Source organism: Protopterus annectens, chromosome 2.part2 (assembly GCF_019279795.1).
Source record: "Protopterus annectens isolate FY-2018-M chromosome 2.part2, PAN1.0, whole genome shotgun sequence".
NCBI lineage: Eukaryota > Metazoa > Chordata > Ceratodontiformes > Protopteridae > Protopterus > Protopterus annectens.
In genome coordinates this window covers 648795628-648821389 of record NC_056730.1, presented here as the reverse complement: position 1 = coordinate 648821389, position 25762 = coordinate 648795628, and the positions used below count along the sequence as shown (strand labels likewise).

The window sequence follows — 25762 nt, the reverse complement described above, 5'->3', positions numbered from 1 at the left end:
CTGTTCACAGATGCTTCATACTTGGGATGGGGAGCAACATGGGGCTCCTTAAAGGTGCAGGGTGTTTGGTTGTCTCTTCAACAGAAAGAGCACATCAATGTCGGAGATTAATCTTCTGTTGGCTGTTCAGGCTTTTCTCTTCTTTTCTCCCCGGGACCTCTCAAGGTGTTTACATGCCACATCACTGTGGTATTGACTATAAACAAGCAGGGGTGGACAAGATCTTATCTTCTTTGCCAGCTGGCACTCCAGGTATGGGAACTTGCTATCCACTGTCAAGTGACTCTTCTGGCAGTTTACATTCCCTCAGGTCAAAATTTTGTGGCAGACACTCTGAGCAGGTCCTTAACTAATTTCCACAAATGGATGCTTCGTAGAGATGTGTTTCTGGACATTGTCCACCAATGGGGTACTCCTCAGGTAGATATTTTTGTCTCCCCTCTGAACGGACAACTTCCTCTTTTTGTACCAGAATCCCAGGTCCTCTGGTTTGGAAGGTGGACATCCTATCTTTTTCTTGGAAGGGGGTGTTTCTTTATGCTCCCCCCTTCCCCTATTCCAAATGTCCTGTTAAAGGTTCAACAGGATGCTCCCAAAATCTTGCTGGTGACTTCCTATTGGCCGAGACAGCATTGATTCCCTCTTCTTCTGCATTTAGCCAAGGGTAATCATCGCAAGTTACCTCACCTGGACCTATTCACACAAGACAAGGGATTCCTTATCCATCCCCACCTGTCTACTCTTCAGTTGACACTGTGGGTGATAGGATTTTGATTCCACATACACACGTTTATTCTGAGGACATGCTTAGGGTCCTGTAGGAGGCCAGGAAACCCAATACTAGGAAATCCTACTTGCCCAAATGGAAGAGGTTTTCTATTTGGTGTCTTTCTCTTAATCTGGATACACTTTCTGTGGATGTTCCTTTGGTTCTCTATGTGTGTGAATTGCTCAGTGTTGGGTCGGTTTATTCTTCTGTTAAGGCCCATTTACAAGCTATCTCTGCTGGTCTGCCTTTATCTTCTCCCTTAGCTTCTAGGTTTGAAGCTAAACAATTCCTTAAAGGTATCCATCTTAGGCCTCCCAGGAAGCCTGTTCCTCCTCCCTGATATCTTAAGTTACTTTTGGAAAAATTGACTCAGGCTTCCTTTGAGCTGGCAGCTTCAGCTTCCTTGTAACATTGCTCTTGGAAGTCTGTACTCGTTGGACACTTACTTCTGCCAGACGGGTGTCTGAGATTCAGGCCCTTATAGCTTGTCCTCCTTTTTTGGTGTTTCATATGGACAGGGTGTCCTTGAGTACCAATCCTTCTTTTATGCCCAAGGTGGAAAATGAGTTGTCCCTTAATCAGTCTATTCATTTGTCCCCTTTTTCCCCCTTCTTTGTGATCTGCCAGTGAGAAGATGCTGCACAAGATGGATGCTCACAGACAACTCAGATTTTTTTTGGTTAAGACGAAGTCTATTAGGAAATCTGATCAGCTCTTTGTTTCCTTTCATCCTAGGTCCTTAGGATTAGCTGTGTCCAAGCAGGCTATTTCTTCTTGGATCTCTAAAGCTATTCCTTTTTTATTATTCCTTTCAGGGTAAGAGACTTCCTTATTTGGTTAAGGCTCATTCTGCTGAGGCTGGGGCTGCTTCTGGTGCTTTTTTCAAGGGTTTGGATACTAACTCTATTCTTGAGGCAGCTACCGCTGTGCATATATTTATCAAACACTACAAGTTGGATAGAATTGCGAGAGCTAGAGCTGATTTTGCTAGGGCCATCCCTCATGGCTTCCTAGAAGGTTGTGCTGGTCCTTCATCCTTTCTTTTTCCTTCCTAAGCTTTGGCACTCTCCCTACTGTAATGAATACTGTAGCAATGAAAAGGAAGGACATAGTACAGTTGTGTAACATCAGTAGATGTCCTTCTCTTTACTGTTGCAGTATTCACTCCCTCCTCCCCGGTTCATTTCTCCTCTGGATGTACTGAATACCTCTTTTTTTTCCCCTTAGACTGGCATTCCTACTGGGGCTCTCAGTCCTGAGGGTGGTACATCCAGACGTCACCTTTATGACCAATGCTACGCAAGGAGCATATGCATGACGTATGGCATACCTTAAAACAACCTAAGGGTTTGGTATACTGGCGGTATGTTGGGCTGCCCTTGGCAGGGGATTTCCTAGTGTAATGAATACTGCAACAGTGAAGAGAAGGATATCTACAGTTATGGTAAGATTTTACAAAACTGTACTTTCTTTCTTATTTGTGCTAATTGCTCCATGCAGGGTCGTGTTGGCATTTGCTGGGAGCCCCTAAAATGCTAAGTTGAGGGCCCCCTGAACTGTTCAGTCTAAGTATCACCCTGTTACTACCAGTCCTCCTAAGCAACTTTTTATTGCATGCTGCAGAGTTTTAGAACTAGTACACACAGACTGAACTGTAGGTACAATGCTGTTAAAGTCCAACATGCCTGTACCACATTGTGTTGGCATGTCGCACAGAAAGGCATTCACAGTTACTGGCACTTGGCTCTAACAGTGATACATTATATATAACTCTATGTACACCGCTGGATTAGAGTGAAATGGTGCCCTAGGCACCGCTTACTCTTCCTCCCCACACACAATCTCCAGTACTGCTGTTTCCCCCTCTGTCATGCTCCCCACACCATGCACATGACTTTTTTTTTCTTCCTTTTCTCTTATTTTGTCTTGCTCATCACCTTTTACAAGAAGGCATGACTTCCTGTATGCTCTGAAGTGCTTTCTAAAGTTTTTTTTTTCTTTTTACACAACCTTTTCATCCAGAGATGGCTTGAGCAGAAATTGTGATTAAAAAAAGAAATTTAGTGTAGCTGTTCCACTTCCTTGCATCCTTTCAGCTCACCTTTCCTGACCAAGCCAGCACAGTAGTAACCATTTAGGAAATAACTCAATTAAGCCAGGGTCCCCAGAAGTCATAGGGTTATAGATGCTCTGGAATACATTTTGAATCATTTTCATAACCTTTTAATCCAACTGTGGTCTGAACAAGTTCAAATTAATGAGTAAGGAAAATTTTTGTCTTAATTTTTCTTTCAAGGAAGACATGTTGTGCCTAAGGCTTAATTTTCAAAGCTGACAAAATAGTAGTTCACAGTAAAGTAGCAAGGCAATTGTGCCTTCCCCCCACCCCACCCCCTGAAAAAAAGACAGTCATTGCCTGTGTGCCTTCTGTGGAAGGTTGGGTACTGGGCTGGCAGCTCAACACCATAAAACTCCACTGCCAGTCATGAGCGGACAGGTGATCCTCTGTGGCCACCCCTAACCAGGAAAAGCCGAAAGAAGAAGAATTGCCTGTGCTTCCCTCTGATGTTAGACTGGGATGAAAGTAGAGGTTCAAATAACCACAGTCATGTATTTGAAGTGACTACTCTCATACATATACATAACAAGCCTCCTCACTCCTCCCCTCTTCCTCACAAAGGCAGCTACCTATATGCATACCGCATGTGTGATTGTAAGGAAAGTGGAAAAAAAAGAATTATTACAGTAATGTATACACTTTGTTGCTCCTAAACAGTACACTGCCTCTGCCTGTACACTAGCTTTAGTAGTCTTCTTTCTACACTTCTGAAGTCTGTGAGGAAAACAAAAGAAGCAGTGACTACACTGTCCTCAGACCAAACACAAGCTATAATGACCTGTGCACATCTCTAAGATTTGGTTGTGATGAAAATTAAAGAAGTAATGACCACTCAATCCCCTGCCTCCCACACAACCTACAACAAGCTTCTGTACACATATTTGAGCAGGGCTAGTTTTAGAATGGGATCAGTTTGTGGGCAGAGGACACCACTAAGTCCATGTCAAAATCCATTTATACATTCTGGAGTTGAGGCCACCATAATCATGGAAGCTCTAAGTGTCTGAATGTTCTGTGATGTATTTTATGCCTTACTTTTGCAATATAATTACTTGTTAACTGCATTGTTACTGTTACTCAGAAGAGATATGTATGTAGTCAACATTGTTGTGTATCTGCACAGGTAAAAATCGGTGAGATTTTACACACAAACACACACACTACATTCACCTTCAGGGAAGACAGCTGAATTTCATTTTACCTGCTGCGTGTTTCTGTGTTGGAGTTAACCAGAGCACATGGGTAGATGCACACACAGACAAGGTGGGCTTCACATAACCAAGAATTCAACCAGAACAAAGCATTGTGAAATGGCAATGCACCACACTGTGTCACAGTGACAATGAAGAGCTGCTTTCATACATACATCCTCTTCCTGCCAAGTCACAAACTATAGCTACCTGTCATGTGTAAGGTCTATATTTGTGATGGGAAGTGAATGAAAATATGTCCAGCTTGTTACTCTTAAACACATGGCAGCCATGCTCACCCCCCCCCCCCCCCGCCCACACACAGGTGTAATGGCAGTACTGATGATGATTGTGCTAGAAAGTGAAATAAATTATTGTATTATTGTCAGCTTGTTACTCTTACAATTCAACACATACCCACACACACGCGCGCACACACACACATACACACACACACACACACACACACACACACACACACAGGAAAGCATAAGCCATAGCAATGCTAGTTTTACACTTATTTCAGAAAATAGCAATACACTGTACATCAGTAGTTCTCCCACACCAGATCAGTGATTGTTGTGTAGCAGTCAAACAACTGCAGGGATAAGTTTCTTTTATTTACCTTATTGAGGAATAATGCATGCCTGTCAGTGACCCTGATTTCACACAATGTACCTGATTTTGACTATAATTTTTCTCTGTTCCTCATAAAAAAGATTTTGCTGATAAATCATCCAAGATTGCAGTCAATAAATTCAGACATAAGTTTCATATATCTTGTTATCCAAAAAATGCATATTGTGTGAGGTTGGCATACGGGTTAAGGTGTTTGCCTTACAAACACAAGGTGCAAGGTTTGATTCTGGGGTAATTGGCTAGACTTAAAATGGCCCACAGGGGGCACTTAGTCTGGTACTAATCTGTGAATGTATAAATCCTGTTCCTCATTTTGTGACATCAACAAAACCTGCCCGAGAGACAGGTTTGTCTCCCAGAGGTTGCCCCTTTTCTGGAATAGACTTTCCATACACGTCAAACAGAGCACGTCACTGACCCTCTATAAGCACAACCTTGATGACTGGATGGGAAACCACAAATTTGTCACAGGGATCCCACCTGTGCCCCTCATTGACAGGGGTGACAGGTGCTGACTGAGGTTTCTTTCTGGGGATAAACAATTGGCTAGGCTTGGAAGGGCCCCAGGGCTATTAGCCTAGTAACCTCCTATGATTCTATGATGCAAAATGTGTTATTCTGTTCACCTTTTAAGTGAATTAGAGTAATATTTAAAAAGTGTTCCTGATTTTGGGCCTCTGTTCTGCTATTATTTTTGGCTTTGCTCAGACTTCTTGAGTAAAGAATTTGAAAGTTGTAGTATCTAGTGTTGTGTCAGTATTTATAAAACTCCCTGAAAAAGAAAACCATCCTCGAAGATCAGAAGCATCAGCTCTTCTTAAAATCCAAGGTATGCACTGAGATCTGTCATTCTAGGCTGCTGACCTCTAGCCTTTACCTTGCTTAAGTTCATTCAGTGATAATCAGCTTTATCCTAACGGGGTTATGTCACACCCATCTTTGAGATAAAGAGTGTAATCAGAAAATGAATAATTTTTTTCCTCCTCATTTTTCCCTAACTAGCAGCATCTTTTGTGGGGCACCCACATGGTCATGGATGATTAAAGGGGGCCCCTGCAACCATAGGTGTTAACAGGTGCCTAAACCTGGCTATGATTTTAGTTTTAGTGGAACATCGATCAGTATGATTTAATTAAGTCAACGGCACTATGTCATCAACAAAACTGTGAAGTCAGTTACCTGACAAAGCACTATTACTATAGCCAGAGATATCTTTGAATTTTAAAGGAGAAGAAATAGTATTACCCATCTAGCTTATTAAGTATACAAGACTGCTGTACTAGCTTTTGTTGATTTGACAATTATACAAAATATCAAAATAAGATAACTTGCTGCTGTTGGGGCCCCCCAGCGAACACGATTTGCTGGTACCTAAAGCCAGCTATGGCTGCATGCTGAGTTAACATATTCTGTTAAAGCTCACATTTCTGCTTGTCTGTCATTGACTCCTCTTGTTGATCTAGATTTGAGGTCAGTTTCTTAAAGGGGTTCTTTATATCAGGCCTCCTAGGAGGCATATTCCACCTTCCTGGGGCCTCAATTTTATACTTGGAAAAGCTGTCTCAGACAACATTGTACTTGAAAGACTGTTCTTCTTTTGGCCCTTACTTCAGCTAAGACTCCAGGCTCTTATGGCTGCTCTCCTTTCTTAGTTTTTCATAGGAACAGTGTGTCTGTTCATACCAATCCTTCATTTATGCCCATGGTGGTTAAAGAGTTGTTTCTTAATCAGTCTTTTAATTTGCCTTCCTTTTTCCTTCTCTGCAGTGTGTTAGTGAGAAGGTTCTTCAAACTTTGGATTTGCATGGACAGCTCATATATTATTTGGATAAGATTAAGGCCATTCGCAAATCTGAGCAGCTTTTTGTTTCTTTTCATCCCAGGACTCTAGGTTTGGCTGTTTCTTAGCAAACCATATTCTCCTGGATCTCTAATGCCATTTCTTTTTGTTATTCCTCTGATTGTTTTTTGTTATTCCTTTCATGGTAAATATCTTTCTGTCTCTGTAAAGGTTCATTTTACCAGAGCTGTTGCTTCCTATGGTGCTTTTATCAAAGAACTGGATACCATTTCCATCTTTGAGGCTGCTACTTGGACTTCTGTCCATACCTTCACTAAGCTTTACCAGTTGGATGTTATGTCTAGTGCAAGAGCTGGCTTTGGTAGAGCTTTCCTGCATGGTGCTCTAGAGGGCTCCTCTGTGGCTTCCTCTTCCCAAGTTTCTTCTGCTTTTGTGCACTCCCTTATGTAAAGAATACTGCAACTGTGATACAGAAAGATGTAGTACAGTTGTGTAAAATCTTACCATAACAGTAGATGTCTTTCTCTTCCATGTTGCAGTATCCATTCCCTCTCTCCATTCCTTAATACTTCCTGGCCTGGAATTCTTTTCCTCTTTCTCCTTCTGGATACACATGTTCCTCCTAGTTCCTAGGAATATTTGTTCCTCCTGGGTCTTAACAGTTCTAAGGTATGTATGTACGTACATCCCCTTTATGTCCTATGGCATACGTGTGACGTATGTCTGTATATTCCTAAGGCTTTGGTATGCTGGTCGACATTGGGCTGCCCTTGGCAGGGAATCCCTTATGTAAAGAATGATGCAGCAGTGAAGAGAAGGACATCTACTGTTATGGTAAAATTTTACACAACTGGACTTTACTAAGCTTGCAGTCCAGGGGACCCTTGAGGAGCCTAGCCCACCTATCCAGTTGCCCCAAAGCACTTTCATTAAGTGATTTGCACAGGTTCAAATAGTAGGTAGGATGAGGGATGATTTAATCAGGTCCTGTACAGTTTGTAACTACAGCTCATAGCTTTAACCATCTGCACCAAATGCCATACAGGAATAAATAGGGAGGAGAAAGATTTAAACCTCACGCCACTGATAGAGCAAACAACAGCATTAACCCACTATGAGTAGAATAGTGGGATGCAGGAATGAAGTATTTTTACAGACACAGATGTGATCATCAGTTACAGCTTGCTCAAAGTCACACAGTAGGCAAATGGAGGTAAAAGGATTCAGACTCTGTACTTTTGACCACTGAAAGCAGTGTGTTAATATCTCATAGGTCTGTAATGACTAGCATTATTGACCTACTGTAGACCTCATTTACTTTTAACTCTTAATGATTTATCAGAAAAGGGAGTGTGCGAATGTCGGTTAGTTAGTGCAGGGGGTTAGGCTCTATTGTATTAATAAGTTCTTTCTGTAGTCAGGGATGCAGGGTTTTATTCTTTCCATCTCCATTTGCTTGCCACTTAACTCTAATGCATACTGTGTGACTCTGTGCAAATCACTTAGCCATACAGTGCTCTGCAATGAATTTTAATCTGAGACTGAGCAAGTCACGTGTGATAAGTGTTTTAAATTTGCTGCTGGTTGGGATTATTACTATCTGGACACTCACATTTGTGCGCGTGCATAGACACACATACACACTGCTTTCATCATTTCTTTTGTATAGTTGGCCTGTACAAGCCTAGCCAAAACAATTCCCTAGCTATTTCTTCCCACAATATTTACGTCCCTGGACCCCTGTCTAGCAGGGCGGCTGACGTGATCCCCAGGTTGAATTTCCTATCTCCCATCCAATTGTCAATGTACCTTTTGAAAAGGGCCAAATAGGCGCTCTGCTTGACATGAATGGGCAGTCTATTCCAGAGTCTGGGGAGTCTCTGGGTCAGGAACCTATCCCTCCAGCATGTTTTGTTCATTGTGATGACAAGGTTTAGATCCCTGGAGTGTGTGGCTCTGAGGAATTGGGATTTCTTTAAGTGTAGCATGTCCATCACCTCTGGGTTTGACGTGGCCTTGTATGTTAAGTAGAGATTGCCTTGAGTAGACGATATGCGATAGAGTATAGCTGGAGTTTTTTTATATGGTCAGCATAGGGCATCAGCTTTAGGCCTGTGATTCTTTTAGCAAGGTATTTCTGCAGCCTTTCCAGTTGTTGCAGATATCTTGAGAGGTACATACCAAACGGGGCATTGTATTCTATAATGGGTCTAATGAGGGATGAGTACAGTGGGACAATGACCTCCTTTGTTCTGGATGAAAACCCATTAGTGATGAGGTGTGTATGTGCTTGTGAATGAACATGCATTCATTCACTCGGTCATTCACAAGCACACACACACACCTCAGTCTGCAGCATCCTTAATTTCCCTCCCACTTCCTCTGCAGTAAAATGTCTGTGGACTGATGCTTTGCCCTTGAGATTCAAACTCTGTTTGTTCAGCCCAGTCAACAAGTTGAGAGAATTCATACTCAGAATCTGTTCTGTGATCTGCATTTCAAAGACATGACCTGCAAACATGTGCATAGGTAGATGTGCCTGCACAATGTACTAATTCTGTGCTCTTTGTACATCATTCCTCCCACTTGTGAGACGAGGTCACACAAATAAAATAAAGTTATGGAAAAGAAGTTTAAAAAGTTAAATTAAATTATATTGGCAGCCCATGGGCCCCCTGATATGGGTCTTAGGCAACCACCCATTTCACCCAGTTATAATCTGCCATTGACTTAACTTTCCAGTTAGTTTTTTTTCTGCACTATTCTAGCAGAGAAGAATATTTTATATAGTCTGCATATGCACTTCGTCATTTAAGGTTGTATCTCAGCAGGACTGAAACCATTAAAAAGAATGGTCAACTCTTGGCATCTTTTACTACTGGCAAAGCAGGTCCAGAAAGTGTGCATTTGTTCTCCACATGGCTTTTAGACTACATTTCCTATTTGCTGTCGCTAATACAATACCCTGCCAAGTGAACCAGTGACCCATTCGTTTAGCACCACTGCTACATCAGCAGCTTTTTCCAGACATTCTTTTAACAGTCTGTGCAGTTGCAACATAGGCTTTTCTGTTTATTTTCTTACTGTACTATAAGCTGGATTGAATTCCAGTTTGACCTTCAGGGCTATGATTCTTCATAATATTTTGTCTTTCAGTTATTTTTATTTATTTTATTTAGAATCTGTTTATTGGCAAAGTCCAACTGGGTTGGAAACCACTTTCCAGTGGAGAACTGGGAAGAAAAGTTCAAAAATAGTCACTTTACATTTGAAACAATTTATGGACGATTACGCAGTATACAGTTGAACACATTCATATAAAATATAAAGTAGAGCATTGTGTGATACTTGTTCATTAGGTAAGGAATATAATGGAATATGACAGTAGTTATTAAAGAAGACATAAGTCAGCGTATAATATGATATTTACTTGATGCACATGGCAGTAGAGCATTTCATATTCTGGAAACATTCAGAAGAGCATATCACTTTCCAGCGAAGCATATCACCATCTGGGAAACAAGTGCAGTGTTTTAGGGATGAGATTTGTAAATGAAGATGTATTTTGTTGAGGCTAGAGGGAATTTAAGTATGGGGTAGAGTACAATGAGAAGAACTTAAAGGGGATTAGCTTAGGGTATGATAGTCCTATATGCTTTCATAGAGAAAAGGAAATTTATAGGGAACTCTTGAGTGTCTGACATGGAGGAGATTTATACAAGGGGCGGTAAACAGTGACAAATCCAGGTTTTCTTGAAATATGATTTTAGTGAGGAATTGAAGAAGTTGGAGTTGTTAGGTGGAGGTGGGTAGGAAGTTCCAGATTTTAGCAACATAGGGGCAGTCGCCATGGCAGTTGAGAGAGAGAGAGGTACAAGTCATACATTTTTCAGAGGAGCAAAGTTTTCTGATGGGAGAATACCACTAAAGGAAATCCTTAAGGGATGGGTAGCTGTCTGGGGTGTATCAAATTTAATGTGCTGTTTCAGGTTGACAGTAGTTGAAGTAATTTGGATATTCAAGCCAGTTGAGCTGATTTATGGTGGTGCAGTGGTTCCACTGGTAACAAATTTGGCTCTTTACTATTGTAACAGTGCTCAGGTTTTGTAGCCTGGGTCATTATGCCACCCTTGAGGAAAAGCTGGGGACTCTGTACTGTTATTTAAGTGAACAGATTGGATCTTGTAAAATATGAAAATTATATACTTCCCATAATTTTAAAGTTTCATGAACCATATCCGTTTAGTCCAGCATACCCAAATACCAACCCCCTTCCTAAAGGATGCTGCTGCCTGCAGGGGGAATCTGGAAGAATGCCGTTTTGGGCTATATAATTTCAGGCTGTTCCTCAAAGAGGGACATTTTGATCCGGAAAAAGAGATAATGTCATGTTATGGGAGCTAGAGGAGGAACTTGATCCTGGGAGGGCCTTAAAGGTACCAAGCAAATACTGCCTGCGACTACCTGTCCTGTTGTTGAAGTGAATGGACATGGAAAATTGACCTGTAACATTATTGTAAGTAGATAACTTTTTTTTTCTTGATTGCACATTGCAAATTTTTTTATCTGTACTCTGTGCATTATAGCAGAAAATAGCTTAATAGAAAGTAAATAAATTAAAATATTGAACTATGTTAACAAGATGGCCTTTGCATTTTGTGTTACAGTTTTCTTCAGGTGTACTCATATGTCTGTATTTCTTGGAAAACTTTCCAAGTGTGATGATTGGAGTAGGCCTTTTTACAAACCTGGTTTATTTTGGACTGCTGAGGACGTTCCCTTTCATAATGCTGACATCACCAAACTTCATACTGTCATGTTGTAAGTGTCATTTTCAGTATTTCTATAGTACTATGCCCCTTTAGTGTCTCCTGGTAGGGAGACTTTTTAATGTTTTCAGATAATTTGCAGTATAACCAGTGCAGACACGGCTGTGTATTTGTAGTAAGGAAAATCTGCCTAAGTGTAATGTGCTGCTAAAATATTTAAAATGTTTTCCCCAGAAATGAATATGGAAGATGAATTTTGTTTTCTTATACTAGTTTAAAGTTGGTCTTGTAAGATGTCTGCTAAAAGTAGGTAATCATAACCACACATTTCAAAAACAGAGCATTAACAAGGGTGACTTCAGGTTAGAAATGGTCACGAGTTATTGACTGCAAATGCTAGCTTCACTAGATTCTTAGGTGTCAGTTAGTTAAGCAACTCATTCAGTTGCACATGTGCATTTGTTGATTGGAATTTTAGAATATTCTAGGTTCTATTCCCCCCATGTCATCATGAGGGTATTTGCACACCAGGTGCTCATTCTTTTAGTTGCTGCCCAGATCGCTTGCAGTTCGCATGGATGCTAATGATCCCTTGGCACTAGTTGTCAAGTATTTATTTTCTTTTTATTAAAAACATAAAATTACATCCAGCATAAGAAAAAGGAACAATGTTCATCATTCCCACTGCTGCAGTAGCCTTTAGCCTGTATGAGCTGTTTCTTTGCCCAGGAAAGAACAACCGGATATCTTCACAAAGCTCTGACTGCTTCCCATCTTTATTTTGACTGCTGATTGGCTAGCTCCAGGGAGGGATATCAGGGAGGGATATCAGGGAGGGAAATTGGCAGTCACAGTGAAGATTTCTTCAGTACTTTCTTTCCATCTCGAAAATAAACAGTTCAGAGGTTTCTCAGGACCAGAAGCCTGATAAAAGCTTCACTTCTGGCAGTTAAGTCCCTGTTGGGGAACCCTTCCACACAGAAATGGTTGCTTAGGAAAATATTGTTTAAAATTATTTTCTGATTGAAAGCGTTATTTCCCTTTTAAGAAACCCAATATTTTTCACAGTATCAGAAGTTTCCTTTCAGGGACTGCTATTTTTAACTACAGATGTTTAATAGTTAATTTGGGTCTGTTTTGTGTGGAAAAATGTGTACTGATTGTGTAAACTTTGAGATTTCTGACTAAAAGTTTTGTTTTAAGACTGACAGGAATGTTATTTATTAGTGCAACGCTTATGTTCACTTCATGACAGCCTACCCCCCGTTTTCTTTTCTTTTGTCCCTGTTACCTTCTGACTGACTTGTTACAACAATGCTTACTGTTTTAATCATCTCCTCCTCAACTACAGCATAGATACTTAATCTGGTCCTGCTGATCCATCTCCTGCTGTAAACAGAAAGAAAAAAGTACTTAAAAAGATCCCTTGCAGATGTTGTGAGCTCAGTCTACACCTCAGCTGATAATGGATGAACCTGCAGTGGCCATCAGTTATTTCACAGATGACTTCTCTTACCTCTTTAGCTTCCTCTGATGTAGTTCTTTCAGCCACCATGAACCCCAGGGCTAAGCCACTTCCTTTATGGCTGTTCTGTGTCCAGTCTGGGTGCAGGAGAAGATCCTGTCTTGGAATGGGAGATGCTCAGGGAGATTCTTCACTGGGTAGTCAAGGTAAGAGACCATTAGACTGGTCAGATGTCCTTTACGTGAGTCTGTCTTCTTTCACAGGAGCTCCTGCAAAGGAAAAAAAAATAACATTGTTCACTAAAAGACATCATAACTGTTAAGAAAAATTATTTTCTTACTTTAGCCTGGCCTGCATTGCAGGCTATAAATCCTGGTAATCAAAAGCTATTACAGGTCGGACATACCTGTAAAGAAATTATTGAGGAAACAGGGTCTGATTATTCTGAAGATAAAAAGAGAGGGTGGCTTCAACAGATTCACATGCCTAACTTTCAGATTCTGAGGAAAATTTTAACCTCCATACCCTGCTGTGGAGGAATTTTCTTTTAATCACACCATAGACAGGATGAATGAGGTATTTGTATGAGAAAAATGAATGGAGGAGCTATACTAATGTGTTACAAATGGTTCTAGTGACAAAGAAGGCCATATGTTTGACCGTCTAGGTAAAAGAATGTTTTCTTCCACTTGAGCTTTTAGAATTCTCAGTTATCAGGCATACATGTGGAAGTTTATGCTTTATTACATGGATAATGTGAGGGAATTTTCTACAACACTTTCTAAAAAGGTAGCTCCTTTCTGCATCCTTTAGTTTCTCCTTGTAGCAGGTATCGAAACATGTTTTGAAGAGTGTGTATGATTGTGTAGATACTGTGTCTGGGGCTTCTGCTACAGTGTTGAGAAGATATGTCTGGGTATTTAACCAAAAAGTTAGCTGATGAGGTAAAGTCTGAAATTTTAGATTTTGCTTTAGATAAGGAGGTATTGTTTGGCACTTTTGCAAACCCTTTTCTCAAACAATTTGATGAAAGAGAAATTGATTCGGGGAGTATCCAAGATTTTTCATGTCCCACAGTGGAACTTTTTAGGACTTTGTCTTACCCTAGAAAGCCAAGTGAGCAAATCCAACCATATTATGGCAAGCAAAGAACAAAAAAAGAGATGACTGGAGGAAAATAATTAGAAATAGGAGCCCTATCAGAGAAAGAGGCAGGCCAGCAGGACAGAGCAACTTTTCCAGCATCCCCCCATTCCTTCCAGTTAATCTCTGTCTCCAAACCTGTCCCCAAAACTGGTTCTCGATATCCCCCTATGGCAAGTGATTGTCTCAGACTTTTGGGTGTTAAACTGGCGCAGAAGTTTTACAGATGGATACAAAAACCTCTTTCCAGGGGAGTTCCTCCCCACCCTCTGAAGAGCACTGTGTAGATGGAGCCAGATATTGACAAAAGGGAACCTGTGTGAGGAGTTTTGCTGTATTTGACTCTAAAAAAAACTGTATAATCAAAAAGAAGCCCACTTACTGAAGCTGTCAGCCTATGTGCCTACCCAAAGAGCAGAACTAGAAGTCATCTGTTTTTGGTCAGGCATTGGACGACAGGGGTAAATATCGTTAGTGACAGTTCCTATGTAGTCAGTTCTGTCACATTACATCTGGCTGTCTGGGTGAGCGGGGGGGATGTAGATGGCAATGATAAACTGCTCAAACATTCCAAAATACGTAAACGGCTTTTTTCATGAGCCAGCAGACACTCCAGTAATCTTCAAACTCAGTAAAATTAAGGCTTATAAAAGCATGACAAAACATGCTCTGTTTCAGGGAAATGCTAAGGTGGATGAATTGACCAAACAAGCTGATGTCACAGGGAAAGAATTGTACCCTGAGAAACAATACTAGACAATAATATGCCCTCTTAGGTTCAGAGAAAAGCAATGGGGTGAGGAGACAGGTATGGATGCTTACCTGGATCTGAGCCATATCCAGCATTCTCAAGGACTGTCAGATCAGGCTAAATGCAGACCATGCAATAAGGATGGAGAAAAGGGAATATATGTATTTGACACACAAGATGGTTTATCCCTCCCCTGTGTACCTGATCCAGTAGCAAAACAAATGGTGAAGCAGTCACCAGATGTTAAGGCACATTGGCCATGCTAAATTGTAGCTAATAATAAAAAAATACGTTTTAAAATCCAGTATTCAGAACAGTCTGTCAGTGGTTTTAATAAGAGTGCATAGTTTGCTTAGACCAATCCTACAGTAAAAGAAAAAGTTACATTGAGTCACAGTGTCTGAAGGCCCATGGTACAGAATGCATGTTAACTTCCCTGGATGGAATGGGGTGGAGGCAATCCTCACAAAAAAAAAACTACACTGCAGAAAACACAACCTCCATTCTGCTGACCCAGGTGTATTAACTCTGGGAATAGCCAAAAATCATTGAGTCAGACAAATGGTCCTCAGTTCACTAGCCAGGTAATGAAAGAACTCTGCAACATTCTGGGTATGCAACAAAAGTTCCATATCCCTTGTCCTCAAGATCTTGGTATTGTGGAGCGAATGATTTGAACTGTCAAGGATAGATTAAAAAAAAAAAAACTATACCTTGTAAAAAGGATCAATTAGGTTTGGTACCTGCCTGCAGTTCTGATAAGCATTTGAGCCACTCCAAAAGCCAAAATAGGGATCTGTCCTTTTCAGTTAATGATAGGAAGGTCAATGCCAATTGCCTTTCCATTTGATCCAGATACTGGCATTTCTGAGCTTTAGTTGGACATGGCAAGGCATCAAGAATGGGTTATCCAGAGGAAATGCATGCTGTCTGTGGAGTGCACCTTTTTCAGTACTAGAAGGGGACATAAAGGTGAGTCAAGAGGTTTTTAAAGTCAGGGCCATGGGATAGCAACTGGGAAGGATTTTGCATAGTACCAGCACAAGCTGGGCCCTTGGTTTACCAGTTAAATGGGGGGGGGGGGCAGTTGTGAGGGACAAAAAAGAAAAAAATATCCACAAGGTTCAGTGCAGAATTATCAAGGCTAACTGAATAGGAAGCCCGAACAGAGCTACAGTAAGCAACTTGCTGTGTTCCGTGTTTCAGATATCAAAATGAAGTGGTGCCGTTTTGGAATTCCAAGACAGCAGAGATGGCAACCTCTTTCAAGTACCCTAGACAGCACAGAGAAATCAAGCAGTATCCACCAGGGCAAATCCAGGAAAAATCAATTCATTAGGCCAATTATTTTTATTAATTTCTCTTATCTGTTAATGGAAATTTTAGGCAACATAAAATACATCCCAGTTTCAACAGATTGGTCACCTTAGTTTAATACCTTTCTAGAAGTCCAATATATGTACATGGGTATGCCACTTAACGTCCTTCCTCACAATGTTTGACTACATTTACAGCCATACTGTACAGGTGGATGTAAATGCGATCGCTATTGTGCAGACGGGCATTAAGCAAAGACCAATACAAAGTATAGGGTATTTGCTTAACATCTGCACTACTTAACGTTCTGTGAGATAGAACCTATCCCAGACGTTATGAGGTGCATAACCTGTATGCATATCAGCTCAGTCTTGTCAGATGTTGGGAGTGTACTGTAGTACCAGTGTCTAAGTCATGAATACCTGTCGTGGGAATACCAATTACAGAAGATATTGACAAATTGTATGCCTGAGTAGCTAAAGAAGCAGTTAAAAAAACAGCACCCTAATGACAGCTAGATGTTTTTTCGACTAACCCTTCATAAATAGATTTTTTTTTTCATTATTAAGGTCATACAGAGGAAGCGTGTGCTTTCAGAGAGATTTCTCTAGTCAGATACTAAGGGGTGAGTAAGTCTGACATAACCTTATCCAGAAATGCCACAAAGGAATCCAAGGCAGTGGAATTAAACAGTAAAAGTGTTTCAAGACAAAAACATACAGTGAGCATATAATTCCAGTTTTACCTGGGCTCTAAGTTATTTAGCTGACTGTATTCTCTGGACAGAATCAGGACTGCCTCAGTGGGACAAATATTATCATTTTCTGAGCAAGAGCCTACAAGTGGCTACCTCTAGACTGGTGTGGGTCCTGCTGTATAGAGCTAGTTTCCCTAAGTTAATCAACTATCAAAGTGCAGTATCAGAAATGTCAGAGAAAGAGAAACTGAAAAAAAACTCTCCATAGGAACAGTAGATTTGTTTTAAATATACAATTATAATTTAGAGTATGCAAATAGCAAGGGTCTATGGCACATGGGTTTGGGGAATTATGTTATTTCAGGGGTAGGTATCTTTTCCCTGGTATGGGGCAGCCAAAGCTGTTTGAGAGTTAAGAAAACTCTTCAAGCATTTGGAAACTCTAGTTTGTGCTATCGTTGGAACAATTTCAGATATCACAGAAGAGAACAGCCATGTAGCCTGTGGTTTTACAGAACTGAACGACCCTTGACTATGTTATGACATCCCAGGGGGAGTACATGTGCTTGAATAAGGGAAGTGTGTTGTACATACATTCCAGATAAATCTGAATCAATTCAAATCCATCTATCCACAAACCCTTTTTCCCGTTTTTGCACATGGGGTCAGGGTGTGACTTCAACAGTGACAGTCATCTAAATCCAAGGTTCTCATCACCAGGTGGCTAGCCCTGCCACTACTGTTCTACCATACCACATGCTTCCACACACACTCAGACCTATGGCAGATTTAATGTGTCCAGTCCACCTACTGCATAGCTTTGGAATGTGGAAGGAAACTGGAGCACATCAAGGAAACATATGCAAACACAGAGAGGATATGCAAAAACACACAAAGCACCCCAGCTGAGAATTGAACCTCTTGCTATTAGGTGGCAACGCTATTCGCTGTGTCACTGTGCTGCCCTTTGAATCCATTCAACATCATCTTGAAAAGATACTAGTAGTTTCACAGACCAACAGACCAAAATAAAATGAAGAATGGATGAAATGGTTTGCTAATCTATTCACAGGTTGGAAAGAGGCAATATATTTCTCATTGCTATGATTGTAATCCTTGTTTTTGGGATGCACTTTCTTTATGGTGTTTAAATATTTATTTGGCTAAAGTTGCTAATCTAGCTGTGAAAACCGCAATTATCATTTTCACTGAAGAATTAATTCAGGTGTAAATATGTTGACCCTCTTTCAGTCAAGAGGGGGAATTGATATTACATAAAGTAATGATTGCATCTCTCGTATCTTATTTCCTGAGTTAACAATGTAAGCCACACATCCTTTGTTCATTATATTTGATTGCAGCTCCACTTAGTGCGTCACAATGATATGCTGACTGTGCAGAAAGAGACTTAAAGCAAAGGAACAGTATCCAGATTAAACCATGTTTGCCCTTTGTGCCGTAGCCTACATGCAGCCTATTATATACTCAGCTTCCTGTTTTTCTTCTCAGAACTGCTATATAACAAAGGAACATTCAAACTGCTGTCAGATATATTACCTTCCACTTGGGAAGCAAGGGCCTTCATCCAGCTTAACTGGAGCCAAAACTGATTAAACTTTCTCTTAAAACCATTACCGACTACAAGCCTACATCAGCTTCATGTGATGATAGTATCGAGTTTCTGAACCAACTGAACAAATTCTTCAGTAGGTTTGATGCTGAAAAAAAAACAGCATGCAGAATCCCTGAAGACAAGGATGCAGTGGTGCTGAGCTTCTCTACAATCGATGTCACCAGAACCCTAAAATGTGTTAAGCCAAGGAAAGCAGCTGGCCCTAATAATATCATGGGCAGGGTACTAAGGGAATGTGCGACACAACTGGCTCCAGTACTCACTGACATCTTCAACACCTCACTCTATCTAGCCAGTGTTCCAAAGTGCTTCAAGGAGATGACTATCATTCCTCTACCCAACAGCTCTGAATGACTACCGACCAGTTGCTTTAAACTCAACAGTAATGAAGTGCCTGGAGAGGCTTATCAAAGATCATATAGCCACAATCTTACCTGTGACACTGGACACACTGCAGTTTGCATGCAGGACAAATGGCAGTAAAGGGGATGCCATTTCACTAGCTCCCATGAAACACTGACCCACTTAGAAGGCAAAAACTGCTATTAATTGATTTTAGTTCTGCCTTCAGCATTGTCATCCCTCAGAATCTGATATCAAAGCTACTTCAACTGGGCATAGACTCTCATTTATGCAATTGGATTCTGAGCTTCCTTACTGAAAGGCCTCGAAAGGTTCGTGTGGGAGACAACAGCTCTGGAAGTATCCTCCTCAACACAGGAGTACCACAGGGGTGTGTCTTAAGCCCTCTACTTTTCACTCTGCTGACACATGACTGCATGGTCACACATGAGACGAATAGAATCATCAAATTCGCAGATGACACCACTGTTATAGGCCTGATCAAAGACGGAGAGGAGGAGGCCTACAGGAAAGAGATTGTTGCTGTCACACCAGACTAGTAGTTGATCAATCTAGCACTGAATGTCAGCAAGACAAAGGAGTTGATTGTTGATGTCAGAAGATCTCAAGTACTACACAAACCTCTAGTGATGACCGGGATGACAGTGGAAAGGGTCAAGAGTACAAAGTCCTTGGGTGCTCATAGCACAGAGAAATTATCCTGGTCAGTCCATGTATCCAGCACAGTCAAAAAAGCTCAGCAATGCTTGTACTTTCTAAGGAAACTTAGGTAAGGAAAATTACCAAGCTCCATACTTCAGATCATTTATAGGGGCACCATTGAAAGTGTCCTGACCAACAGCATTGCAGTCTAGTATGGGAGCTGTAACAATCAGAATCGGAAGGCTCTCAAGAGAGTTGTAAGGTCATGAGAAAGAATCATTGGCACCTCCTTTGGAGGATCTACACAAATGCTGGTGCATCAGCAGGGCCAAAAAGATTTCCAGCAATCCAATGCATCCTGCCAATGATCTGTACAGTTGCCTGTCCTCAGGCAGGAGATACAGAACCTTGCATTGTAAGACCATCAGACTAAAAACTGTTTCTTTCCGCTCTCCATTAGACTGTTGAACTCTGGGGAAAAGCAAACTATGATGTCTGTTACATAACTAGCCTATCAAGGGGCTTATTTTATGGATGTGCAATAACAAAGTGCAATACTAAGGTAGCTTATCTACACACTGAAGGACTGTAAAGTGCAATATGCAAACTGTGCAATAATTCAGTCTATTCATAGATATGCTGCTGTTTCAATTTTACTTGACGATACTACCTTCATATTGTTCCTTGTCGTCGTCTCCTGTTCTGGGATGGGTGTGGGTCACTGCTGTCCCACTTTACTTACAAATTGCTACTTATTAAAATTCTACTGTGATATTTTATTAATTTTTCTCTGTCTATATGTGCAGCTGTTTCCTGGATTGAGAATGATGCATTGTGATTTCATTCAGCTACACTGCTGTGTAATTCTGAATGACAATAAAGTTTTATTTGACTTCTTTGACTTTGACTTACTGCATTGTTATTGGCAAAGTGTAATCAGAGTGTTATTTAGTAAGCTTCATTAACTACAATTATTTATTAAAGTCAGTCATCTTTTGTTCACATTGTGGCATCATCCTTTGTGAAGGTAGAATGCTGCTCAATGCTAGACACATACCAGTCTGGGACACACAGTCAGTGAGCTACATAATGTCTCTCTCTTCATATAGTCCAGGGTGATATGGCTCAGATCATTTTATACCCACATGGAATGTAACTGAGTCATATTGGTACTTGTAGTCTGATGACTTGAGTGCATGGGAGATTTTGCAGATCCTGAATTCTGATAGATAACTGACTGTGATTTTCTCCTTATTCATCCTGGTGAGTGGGACATCTGTATGTTTCAAAATGAAGTCTCATGTGATTAAAACATTGGATAGTGTGTTGGCTTAGCTTATGGGGTTTATAGCTGAGGCTTCAAAGGGATTGGATGTATGTGTTATGTTTGGCGTTTTGGGGGATTGCTTTTGGGGTTGCTGAGGATTCCTACTGTAGGATGAATAATCTCAGAGGTCTTTAGAGTTTAGGAATGTTGCTTTAAATGCATCAACATATGTTGGTCTGTATTTGACAGTTCTGTGTGAAGTGGGTGTAATGCTTACATTATTGACGACCTGAATGTTATTTTGAATGCTTTTTTGTGAGAATCTTCCTTACAGTGACATTGTGTAATTATATCTCTCACATACTTTATCCATTTCCCCAAGGTGGTTGTCAGTGAACATGAGACCATTTCTACATTGCCTCAGGATGCCCATGTATACCAAGCTGGTGCCAGAGCAGTTGGGAGAGTGCCCATCTATGAAGTCAGGTCTTTTTAGGTGAACTACAAAGGGATGGTACAGCAAGAGTTTACAGTTGACTTACTAGGGTGCTGTGAATTGAGCTATGTATGACAGAATTCATGCTGCAGTGCTTCTTACCATGTAAAGAAGTTGCTTTTGTGCAACTGAGTACTAGGTAAAGTTACAGGGGAAGTTTGTAGAGAAAATTTGGTTTCTAAATACCTGTATCTATACAAGGAACTGCAAAACACTGCTGCATGTCAAACCATAGAATTAAAAGACTCAGTCAGATTAGCAGTGAACTAAACTAAAATGCCCTATGGCCAATGAAACGGTCTCACTTTAAGTCTCCCTGTGTGTTTCTCAACTCTGACAAACCAGGCTACCCTTCTAGTGTGACAAGATTTGCAGTCCCAGTTTTTTAATGTAAAAGCATGCTGTAGTTAGCCAAAACTGAAAAGGTACCAAAAAGAAATCAAACATCTGGTTACAAGACATAATTACAAGACCATTCTAAGGTAGCCAAACCAACAATGAGGCACACACACTATAAGGTAATTTCAAAGCACAGTAGCAGCAGCTAGGCCAAGGAAAACCAAATACACTGTGCCTTGATGAAATGCAGAAAAAATGCAATAAATAATTTGAAAATACAGCAGCGGCTTTCAAAAATACTATTGTCCCTTCGCTCCTTCTTTCACCAGGAGCAAAATAGAAGCATTAATCCCAAGCAGATTCCTGAAAATAAGCTCCCAGGCTCTAGTGTAAGTTGGTCTTTCAGGTGGCGAAACATGGTGGTGAAGGTGTTGTGGTAGGGAGCATCAAACAGGCAAGCTGCCATGAGGAGATAATAAAAATACATAAATAAAAAGTTTCAGAAACTATCCTTCAGTTATTCCTGCTGTCTGGTTGAATGACTGCATAGATTTACAATAGTAATGTAGTTATTACCTGTGTAGTGATTTAAAATACAGCAAATATTCTCAATACCCAACTTATTTCTTACAGTAATTTCAGCTAATAAAGAAAGATAGACTGGTACTGAGAATGTTTGACGATCATTGTTTAACCACTGCTGCAGTAACCTTACCTACATGGGTTATATCCTAATAAGGATATAACAACAGATCAGTTTCTATTGCTTAAGGCACCTTCCACATTCCCAAGCCGTTGCCAGCTCGAGCAGAACTGAAGAAAAGGAGCAGTTTGGGTCCCAAGCCCTTTAGAGCTTTCCTGAACTTTAAGAGAACTCCTCTTGTAGGCTTTCGAGGATTGACAGTTGGCTAACACTTCTTCATTGCTGGGCAGATAAATTCTCTTTAACTTTTTATGTAAAGGTATTGCTCTTAATTTTTTTTTTAAAACGCAAAGCGCTTTATTGAATAATATAATACTGTGTCCGCTGAGTAACCATAATACAGTCATACAGTAATCACATTGGGTTGACATTATCACGGCTTGTTGTACTTAAACCAGAATTTGATAAAGAACATGTGGACAGACATCCAATCAAATTACTATTCTATTTCACAAATGGGATAACAGTTTTTTTAAGGAAATAGGAAATATCCAAAGTTTCATTTGTAGTCCTGGAAATATCCAAAGTTTCATTTGTAGTCCTGTTAAGGTCAACAGAAATTTGCATTTTGTATTTGAAAATGCACCAGTATTCATTCCATTTATCGACACAAATTTGAGAGATGTTTCAAGTTTGTAACGAAGATTCCACATTAATAACCACCAGTCTTCTGGAAGGCACTTCTAATACGAGAAAAGAATGGATAACAAAGAAGCTACCACAGATCTAAGCCAGTTATATTCCATGATGCTAAAGACATAACTGGAATGCACAGCGCTGAATGGCTAAAATTTATATTCTGTTAATATTTGGTACATTCACTCTCAAAGCCTATTCTGCCACCTGACTATTCATATGCCATACGGATTTGTACTATTGCTGTTGTTCAGAAGACCTCTGTGGAATAGTTGCTGGGGAGTTTGCCATTGATACAATTAATGCTGATAATCTAGCTAAAGGAGGCAAGCACCTTTCACATAGCCTGCTATGACTCCCTAGCCTGTCCTCCATGTTTATTGGACTGTCAGTCATGCTGTTCCATTTATTAAGCAATGCAATTAGTAATGAATATGAATTTGTTTGCTCAATGTTTTACATTGTTTTCAGTTTGGGTTATCTCCCTTGAGAGAAGGCATTCTTGACAAATGATTTAATTTTGGTCATCTGCTTATTCTGACCTGTTTTGTGAGACCTGGGTAAAATGATTTGAAATGCTGTAGTTTAAAAGTATTGCCACCATTTGATGTCTACAAGTGGGAACTTACTTTAATATCATCAAGCAGCAACATTGCCCCCTATCACTGTACCACCCATCATTTTAAATAAATACCATCCATCACCCATTTCTTCCAGTACACAGGCTGGTCGTCTGTAGTAGTAATTAGGATTGTGCTGGAAGCATGCATGAAAAGAGATTCTCCTATTTTTTTTGCTTCTGATGGAAGTCTGGGTATCAAACCATAAGTCTAGGCTACCTGAATCCCACTTCATGAATGATGGGGAATCTCCCATTTACTGTGCAAAGGTATGCCTAACCTCAACTCAGTTGTAAACCATGGTAAATTATATTTTGCTATTTGGCCCTAACCTGAAATCAACCAGTTGTGGTTATCCCATATCAAAAAATGTGTTTGACAAGAAAATCCCCAGTTAGCATTGGCTATGTAGTTTCCTTCTACTTATGCATACTTGCTTTCCATTCCAGAGAAGATTATATGGGGAGTAAACATTGCTTGAGTTAGAAGGTGCGTTAAATGTAATACTCTAAGGAAGACCAACATTTTTAGTAGCTGTATTTTGCCAATAAAGGGTGACATAATTTTCTTCCAGACACCTAATTTTGCCTTTAAGCGCTATGACTAATGCTTGGAAATTGCCTATGACCGACTTATTTAGGTCCAGGTTCATCATGACACCCAAGTATCTACATTAGGTGAGTATCTGACATGGGAAGTTAGTTTGTTTTTGCACAGATCTTGCAACCCCTGGGTTAGGAGGAAAAGACGTGTTAAGTTTGTTGAACTTTAACGGTGTAATTCTAGTTTATCCCTCAAGAACTCTTAATACTCTAGGTATGCAAATGGAGTTCACTCAGCCACAGAACACAATCACCTGCTAACCAAGTTGTTAGTTTTAACAGTGATTCTCCAGACACCTCACCTCAGGTTTCGTGCCCACTGAGTGGCGCAGAGCTACAGTTATCCCAATCCACAAGGGGGGATCCACCTTGGATCCCGGAAACTACCGTCCCATCAGTCTGACAAGCCTTATCTGCAAGGCCATGGAGCGTATTATCATGGAACTTATAAACAAAGACATTGGCAACCTTCAAACACTGGACCCCACCCAGTTTGGGTTTGTGAAGGGCCGATCTTGTCTCATGAACCTGATTGACTTCTTTGAATCAGTCTCCAGAGCCATGGACAAGGGTAAGGTGGTCCACACAGCCTATCTAGACCTTGCCAAGGCCTTTGACACCATCCCCCAACTCTGGAATCATAGATAAACTTACTAAGTTGGGCATTAATCCCTATGTCACCCAATGGGTTGCTAAATGGCTTACTGATAGAACCCACACTGTAAAAGTAGCCAACTCCAAATCCAGCTCCAGACAAGTGACAAGTGGAGTACCTCAGGGTTCAGTCCTGGGGCCGCTCTTGTTTGGCATCTACTTCTCTGAAGTACAGGTTAACACTAAGGGACTCTGGCTAACAAAGTTTGCAGATGACTGCAAACTGGGAGCCATTATTGAATCCCAAATGATGTGGATACTCTACAAAAGGGCCTTACAGAAACAGATGCTTGGTGCCAGAGCCATGGGCTCAAGCTCAATGCCAAGAAATGTATTGTTATCCCTTTGGGAAAAACATGTATCCATGAATTACCATATAGGTGGCAGTACACTAAACACAGAAAGTGTGATAAGAGACTTAGGGACACAGGTGGACAGTGGTCTCACCTTCGATAACCACATCGCCACAACAGTCAGGAAATCCTTCTATGTGGCACACCTCATCACGAAGGGCTTTTCATCCAGAAAAAAGGAGGTAATTGTCCCACTGTACTCATCCCTCATTAGACCCATTATAGAATACAACGCCCCATTTGGTATGTACCTCTCAAGACATCTGCAACAACTGGAAAGGCCTCAGAAATACCTCACTAAAAGAATCACAGGCCTAAAGCAGATGCCCTACGCTGACCGCCTTAAAAAACTCCAGCTATACTCTGTCGCATATCGTCTACTCAGTGGCGATCTCTGCTTAACATACAAGGCCATGTCAAACCCAGAGCTGTTGGGCATGCTACACTTAAAGAAATCCCAATCCCTCAGAGCTACACGCTCCAGGGATCTAAACCTTGTCATCACAATAAACAAAACATGCTGAAGGGATAGGTTCCTGACCCAGAGACTCCCCAGACTCTGGAATAGATTGCCCATACATGTCAAGCAGAGTGCCTCTTTGGACCTCTTCAAGAGGAACCTTGACGATTGGATGGGAGAAAGGAAATTCACCCCAGGGATCACGTCAGTCGCCCTGCTAGACAGGGGTCCAGGAAAGTAAATAATGTGGGAAGAAATAGCCAGGGAATTGTTATGGCTAGGCTTGTATAGGCCCTAGGGCTGATAGCCTAATACCAACCTATGAACCTATAAT

At 40.7% G+C, this 25762-nt stretch overlaps 1 protein-coding gene across 1 annotated transcript in view; it reads left to right on the top strand.

The window, feature by feature from the left end:
• The window catches only part of TEX261 (testis expressed 261), a 719138-nt gene that overhangs the window by 345672 nt on the left and 347704 nt on the right, over window positions 1-25762 (top strand). Inside the window, exon 3 of the mRNA XM_044064069.1 lies at window positions 11186-11339. Coding sequence (XP_043920004.1) covers window positions 11186-11339 — 154 coding nt within the window. The remainder of the gene's footprint in view (window positions 1-11185; window positions 11340-25762) is intronic.